At 39.8% G+C, this 8353-nt stretch overlaps 1 protein-coding gene across 1 annotated transcript; it reads left to right on the top strand.

Moving 5' to 3' along the window:
- Positions 1–414: 414 nt before the first annotated feature.
- LOC119722079 (aryl hydrocarbon receptor repressor-like) lies at positions 415–2894 on the top strand. Its single transcript, XM_038192094.1, has 2 exons — positions 415–1221; positions 2677–2894. Exons 1-2 carry the CDS (start codon positions 1136–1138, stop codon positions 2870–2872), a joined length of 282 nt encoding a protein of 93 aa, XP_038048022.1. The 5' UTR covers positions 415–1135; the 3' UTR covers positions 2873–2894.
- The last annotated feature ends 5459 nt before the right edge of the window (positions 2895–8353 follow it).

Genomic DNA, 8353 nt, shown 5'->3' with positions numbered 1-8353 from the left:
GATTGGTGATATTCCACGCGCTGCAAAAGTTCTACTGTTTAGTACCCCGCACGCTTTTAGCAACTAAATTGTCGCTGGAAAGAGGGCGCCCTAATTACAGACCAATAAAAAAACTACCATAGACCCCAGTGATAAATACCCAACTTCCCCAAGATCGGGAAAGTTCTTACAACTCCCCAAGGTGTATGAGACACACATCAAATTAAAGCTTATTTCATCATCCATCATTTTTTGTCCAATATTTGGGGGTAATCCTGTGACTTTCGGGAGAAATTTCCATCCAAAGATGATCACCTGGAAACACGCAACGTAAAAGTATATAATGGCCTAGGGTTTTTACATAGTTTTTTTAGTGCACCATAAAATTGAGTTGCAGCGCCACCGCGCGGTTGATACCGCTTAGTCTACTATTCATGACTGCTACGTCCGGAGGGGTGTACACTGTTTCCACATTTTCATGTCACTTTTAACCCTCGGTATTTCACATTACTAGACGCCTTCCTGGATTAATAAGTCAGACATGAACGGCAGCAGTGTATTGCGAGAAAGTCGAGTCATCAACTCATCCTCAAGACATTGCCAGCACATGAAACTGACTTGGACGGCGACTGGAAATTTACTTTGGTCGCGCTGAAGTTAGTTTTGTACGTGGTGTGGATCCAATGTTTTGGTAGCACAGACTAGACATCTGAGTCATATTGACATTCGGTGTGCAGACATTGTGCGGCGAGCACACCGTGTGGTTTGGCTGTGAAAACCTCCGTTTTTAACTCGCATTTCTCCATTCCTTGGAACTCCTTTTCGGCTGCAAAATACCATTGGATATATCCAGCAGGATTTGTGGACCCGGTGGAAGTACTAGTCGGCTTCGAACGTGTGGGAAAGGTTGCAAAACCAGGCTTTTTCTGTGGATAACTTTTGGAGTGTTTTGGAAAGTTTGTGAAGTTGTGCACAAACTGACCATTTATTCAGTTTTGGAACGCTCAGTGCAGTGTATGCGTGCAGATAGCATCCTATGATTTGAATGCAGGATGCATAGGATGATTGAATGGTGTTCTTCTTTTTCACTTGGTCCTAGTTGGTGATTACTGGAACAGTTTTCTGAATATTATTTCTCTGCAATCGGGATATCACGATGTCGTCGTCGGCATATACAGAGTCCGTGGATGGAATTTCACAAAAAATGTACGCGGGAAAGAGGCGTCGCAGGCCCGTCAAAAGGTGTGTGGATTTCTCATTTTGGGCCAATAGGCCTGGTGAGATCATGGAGGAAGGAACAAAATTCCTTCCTCCATGGTGAGATTAACTATGCACAAAACATCGGAACTGCTGCACATGTTGTCTGTGTTGGGCGTGCTCGGTTGATCTGTGCGATCGGTTGATCGCGCTGCGCTATCGGTTGATCATGCTTCCATCGGTCGATCGCGCCGCCATCACTCGATCACTCGTCCTTTCTAATTCACAGCTCTTGAGTTGAGGATTGTTTTGAAAAAAGGGAACTAAAATTTTAGATTTCCTACAGGATCGACCGGTTGTGAAAAACTTGTGTAGGAAAAAATGTTGCAACTTGACGCCACTTCAGCGGTTGTGTACAAAGTCCATGGAGAGTCAAGATTTTTTTAAAAGTATTTCCTAACAAAATTGGAAATGTTTCTCAGTCCCAGATTCATGTCTTATCATCATTTTTGCATAACTGACCTTCATTGAGATGATATATGAAGAAAAAAGTGGCGTCAGGTTGCAACATTTTTTCCCTTGTGTATTTCTGCGCGATTGAGTGATCACCGATCGCGTCCAATAATGTGTGCGCTTTATGTCATGATATTTGCAACTGTTGTTACTTTTTCTATTTTACTATTATTTTTTAAACGAAATGCAGATGCAAGGTTCATTACAAAATGTACAAATTGCGGGTTTCTTTTCCAATTCAGTGTAAATTGTACATTTTTGGGGGTCAAAAAAATTCCAAACTATTGTAGTTATATTATTAAGGTGATTATGTAGTTCATATTGGGGAACGAAAATTTGCTTAGCTTTTAGGCTGTTGGACTCGCCCAACCAGTTGGTGATATTTCAAAACAAAAGGTGGAGGGCAGGGTTTTGAATTTATGAGGCAAATTTTGGGGTAAAAGTACTAACGATGGGATGTTTACACATTTAAACGTTTAAACGAAAACAATTCTAAATCCGTTTACAACTTTTCCAAAAATGTTTAAACCAAACCCGAATTATAAAAATGGGACCAACGTTCATGCAGTTAAATCTCCATGTTGCACAGTGAATGTATGAAGCCAGCTGAAAAGTGCGTAACAAAATTGCATTTTCTACCAAAATATTTATAGGCCTACTGTTCAAAATTACAAAATAAATAGAGTGATAACTAGAATTATAAAGTGATGACTGCATAAGGTTGCAGAAGTCATTTGGGAAAGATGAAAACACTCTTAAGGACTAAACGGAAAGGGGCCCGTAACTACACAATCGCCGTTTACATAGTACTTTTTTCGTTAACCTCTTTGCACTTACTAGTGGCTTGAACCGTAGAATATTTAACCAAATTTGATTTCATCAAAGTCGTGCCAATTTATCTACCGACCTAAGTTGCCTGATCAAAAATCGAATTTTGGTTTCATTCGCTCAAGTTTAAACCATTTTGTCCCCGCGTGATACCTGTAGGAACCCCACGCACACGGTCGTCGAGGTGAAATCCAACCCCAGCAAGCGTCACCGCGACCGTCTCAACGCCGAGCTGGATCGCCTGGCCAGCTTGTTGCCGTTTGACGTCGACACCATCTCCAAATTGGACAAATTATCCATTCTGAGGCTGAGTGTCAGCTACTTGCGCAGCAAGAGTTACTTCAATGGTGAGTGAAAAGGCAGAAAGGATAGATATTTTCGGGGTGTTTTTTTTTGGGGGGGGAACAAAATTTTGCGAATTTCTCTTGAACGTGAAGATGGAGTATTAAGGATTTGGCCTGTAATCCACTCGAGCCCACCCGTCATCCAGCGTCTTTGGTTTGGATGAACACAGCTTTAGTTGGAAGGATCCCAATTATAGCTAGACTTTCCCAACTAAAAAAATATACTAGTTTCTCATCACCACTCGCAATGCTTTTTTTTACTGTCGCATCCATTTTATTTATTTTAATATTTTTTTTATTTTTACTTCTTTTTAATGGCCAAATCTGTCATATTTTCTGTTATTTTCACCATCACAAATATTTGTGTCTTAAAAGTTGCTTCCAACATGAATGACTAGCCATGTTGAGGTTAAAAAGTTAATCTTAGGAAAGTCATGGCAATTTTGAGAAAAACAGCATCTGCTGTCTTGGACAAAAATCCCAAAACAACAGTTGATGTTGTGACCAAAAAAAACAACCCTGCATCCTCTTGTTTTTAAAAAGTTTGGACGAGCAAGTAATTTTTTTATTTGGCTTAACATTAAAAGCAACTCTGATTCACTGAATTCGACACACTAGTCGATCAGTCTAATGGTCTAATAAACAGTATATGGTGTAATCTAGCTAACAAAATGTTTTAGGTGATGCCACGCTCGTGCGTTTGGCGCACACGTTCTTTAAGATAAGTCACGCGCATTTTGGAAACACCAGTGGTCGAAGGAGCACGGAGTGCGTGCACACTTCACGTACCTGAGCGCGACTCGCACGGACCCGGTGCAACCACAGTGCCACCTCAGATAATGCCTGTCGCCGAATCAGTCTGTACACTATTGGATTTTGAACCTGTCTCTTAAAAAAAACTAGCCTTTGTCATGAACCACTAACACTGTTCATGTTAGTGCAGTTTATTTTCATCCTGAAACTCAGCCCGAAAAATAGACCATAGTCAATCATAGCTCAACCATAAATGGCCATCTTTTCATGCCAAAGAGGGCAGTACCTTTCACCAACAGAGGTTTTTTTAACCCTAAAGCAACTTTGTTTTGTGCCATATAGGCTGACATGTGTATCATTGCGTTCAGTAATGCAATAGGATTTGCGGTTCGCTTCACTCCAATTCGTCCTAGGTTTATTTTTGTCTTTCTCTGTTCAGGGAACAAGTTGACATTGATGCAGATCTGAACCAGGGGCCTCACAAATGAATTGCGTATGAAATTTCTAACCAAATTACAACGTTGCACTTTCAGAGAAAAACAAAATTAAGTCCCAACAGAAAGAAGTCGGTTAGAAACACGTAAATTTCCAACAAACTAAGAAACTTTTTTGTTCTTAAGCGACTGTGCGTAGTGCTTTTAATGAAGAGTATGTGGAAATCCCCAAAACTTCTCTGGAAATAATCAAGCGTATTTTGTGTTTCTGAGGATTTCTTAATTGTCAAGTTGCTTGGAACACTTCTCATCAGATAAGTAGATAAATCAGTTCATTTGCAACCGAGTTCTGCTATTTCAAGATCTTGTCGTCCCTTGAAAATGTTTTAAGATGGCCCCTAAGACCTTCCTCCTTTCAGAACAAGTTGGCTTCACGTTGTTGAGTTCACAGAGGAATGAGCACGCATGGACACGACTCGGAACTCATTCCAACAATAATTCATGCATCTCCTCACTTTTCGATGAGAACCACTCTACCTACTCCACTCTCTCTGATTAGCTCCCATTGTTTGCTCAACGGAAATGTTTACAAACACTTAGCATGTTTCCTAGCTACCGATGCCTTGCATACCCTTGAGCTATGCCTCCATTCTTTGGTTCTCCTCTAGTTTGTTCTGGGCGGGCAATTCATTCAGCAACCTTTTTTTTTTCTCCTCAAATCTCAACTTCTCTTAAGTCTGCTGACAAAGTTGTGGCCTTTTCGTGGCAGAATTAATCTTTGCTTTCCAGTCATTCACTTTTTAGACAAAATTATTCAGATTCTTTCCCAGTAATAGACCATTATCATGTTGCGGCCATCTTGATTTTTTTCCCATTCAAATTAACCTTACCAAAGCGAGGCTGGAAGGGAAAATAGTCTGGTTTCTTTTTGCACAAAAAACATGGTCATTCAGTACGGTTATTGAATACAGGGAACATGACTGAAATGGTGGCAGCATGATAAAGGTCTATACACGCAACATGTACCGGTATTCTCTAAACCAAAAATTGCCTTCATCAAAATTACTTTTGATCAGCATTTTCTAAAATACATGTACGCTGTGCCTGCAGTATGCTCCTGTGAAGTATTCCAAAATATTTACCAAGCTGACAGTAAAACGTGGGTCGATTTGGGTCAACGGTGAATTCGTTAAAAAAAATTGTTTAGAAAATCACAGCTCGAAAATTGCTGTAGACCACATTTTGTGCAGGTACCATCCAAATTTAAGTTAATGCATGTTCTAAAACCTTTACAAAACTTGCTGAAAATAAGCCGACTATTTTTTGCTGGGAGTTGTATTTTAAAAGCCTTGGTTCAAAAGCACTTGTCTCTTTAATTTAAGTTCCAAGAAAAGACGATCTGTAGCCAAAGCTGAAGCCCGAATGTGTGTTTGTTGTACACAAGAGATAATAAAACCCTAATCACGTCAACCTTGATGGGGATTGATTTATCTACATTACATAAGTCCAAAACTGTTCTCTCGCAGCGCAGGGGGATTAACTGCGGATTATCCGCAGATCAGATGGATATTAGCAAAGGATCATGGGCTTTTTTGTCGTAGCCAGTTAGATGTGCTGGTTGTGAATAGGTACCGGTAGGATCGTCCACCATTCAGAAGTTATTAATTCTTTTTTTGCGGACAATTGACAAATGCTGCCTGAAGAGACAATTTTTGGTACAGAAATCCTGTGAAATGTTTTTGTTGGGAATTTTAATTTCAGTATATGTGATGCAATCATGCTTAATGAGTCGTTTGTCGGGATTTTTTATTTGGAGATTCAGGCCAAAATAGGGCCACTTCATCACATCATCTCATCACATCTCTTGGTGTTCCGACTTCCATAATTTTGGAACCAAAGATGGTACCCGGTACCAGCATGCCCTTTTACAGCAGTAATGCTGAGATTGTGCTCTTTTCAAATCTGTAGTAAAAAACAACAATTTGACCTGGGTCGACAAACAACTCATTTAGCATGATCGCATCACATACATTGTATATTCAGTGAAGCGCATAGAAGTGAACGTCTTCTCTCAAAAGGGAAATTTGAAATTGTTCTGCTTTTTTTAATTGAATACTGCATAAGTAAATTTAAATGAAACAAGAAAATTCAAAAATAGGCTACGGGAAAAAATTCCCTACCTACCTACCCTTTTTTCAAATGCCATGTAATCGGAAGAAGAACTGTTTTGTTTTGGCCTTATGTACAGCACATATTTGTAAGTGGGTCATTTTATAAATTCGGGGTCCACTTTTTTTCCTGTCCCTTGTACATCTGACATGTACGATTTCATAATTCTGATGCAATCTTTGAAACCCTAACCCCCTAATACATGCAGTTCCCCAGAATTAACTCTGATAAATCCTACATGTACAGAGTCCGACGATTACTCATGTGAGTTTCCCGCTCAATCCAACACAGTCCCACACAATCCAACTTGCCAAGTTGTTGGGTACCTGAACATATAAAATGACTGGCATGCTCAATCCAACAGAATCCAACTGTGCCGTATTTTTCTGTTTGCTGCTGGATCCAACAGAGTCCAACTTGGCATTGTTTACCAGTACCCCTCAGAATCCGACTCTGAATGTTGTCACTTGTCAGTTCCCTGCTGAATCCAACAGATTTCAAATCAACAGGAAAATGAGCGCCGTGCGCCAACAAAAGAGGGCGCCCTTTTACCTAGCAACTACGTCCCATGGGCGGGACATCTAGAGTGATTATGAATAGCGAACTTACCTACCCAACAAACAAACAAATCATTTGAAGTCATTCTTAATGATACATGAATGGCAAATTACAAAGTACCAAGGTAACAGGGACAGGAAAAATGTCACACTTTGGACCCTCAATTTAAAGAACAACCTAAACATGAACGAAGATGTCCTGCTAAAACGTGTGCAAGCTGCAGTCGTTCTTATTCCTCCATGAAACTATAAAATATAGTTTTACTGTTCTGCAAGGGTGTCCTACCGGTACGTTGAAGTTGTCTAAATGCAGAAGTGTTCATGTCAGATGTTTGTTGTGTGGAACAGGACGTTTCTTTTTGAACCCAGAGGGCTTTCAAAACAATTTGAAAAACCACCGTGCAACAAGTTAAAAGTTGACATGAATGGAAACACCCATTCTCCACGGAGCCTCTAAACAGCATATGAATATTTCCCCAAAGAAAAGATTTACGGCTTGTTTATTACACAATGGCCCCACTTCGAGTGAAAAGGAGAAAGAAAGAAAAAAATTGCAGGTCATTCAGTGACCACAATAGAGCAGTGACATCTATTCGATGTACCAGCAGGTTAGGAGTTCACGCGATTCACTTTTAGGATCCTCAAAAAGAACTGCTACATTGTGTGGGTATAGATTGGGCTATAACACGCAGCAAGTCGTGTTTTAGGCAGTTTATTATCATCATTTATTGAACCAAACTGAACAAAACAGGTTTAGCCTTGACCTACATGTACAATCATGCAGGCATGCAACTTTTCCTCAGATCAGCTGACTTCCTGGTTTCTTTCACTTCACACTTATGCCATTAAAAATTGAAGAAGAAAAAACACTGTATAAAGTCATGTAACGCTTTGAAGTTTCTTTTGGTGTTAAAATTCCCATTTGCATGCCTGAGAACACACATACTGAAATTTGTGTCCTTGTGAAGACATTTCTTTGTTCTCGTGTACTAAAAGTTTTCGAGTTTGAAAGTACAGTTTCATAATGCTCTTATTTTAACCAGAATGAATTTCCTTGGCTGAAATTCGGACTTAATATCCCTTTTCTAAAACTCTACCATTTGCGACTGATCAACATACCTTGGAAATTCCTAGTTTTTGAGTAAAAAACATACATATATATCTATTTCGTGAAAACCTTGTGGAGATGTATTCATCTATAGAAATTGCCCTGTGGAGACGTATACAATCTTTTGTTCCCTATTGTGTGCATGTCTCCAGAGGGCACGGTGTATCAGATCATGTACTGTACCGTACTTTGCAAAAGCACCAGACTGATCTACAGGATTGTCACAGAAGAAAAGTTGGTAGTTATTTTTTTTTCCTATCCTTACGCTACAGGGAAGTAGTAGTGAGGACCGGTTTTGACTGGATGGACTGAACTTGAACTTTAAAACAAATATTATTCTCGTGACTTGTTGTGCAACTTCCGCTAACCATTTTGCTAAATGTGATCACACTTGCACTTGACTGTCATTCAACATGTTCATAATCATGGGTTGGATTACATGCTTAATTAATGCATCTCAATATTTTTGGG

The sequence above is a fragment of the Patiria miniata genome, unplaced genomic scaffold (genome assembly GCF_015706575.1).
Source record: "Patiria miniata isolate m_02_andy unplaced genomic scaffold, ASM1570657v1 HiC_scaffold_14, whole genome shotgun sequence".
Taxonomy (NCBI): Eukaryota; Metazoa; Echinodermata; class Asteroidea; order Valvatida; family Asterinidae; genus Patiria; species Patiria miniata.
Note: the sequence above shows the minus strand (reverse complement) of the source record. Positions and strands in the feature narration are given on the sequence as shown.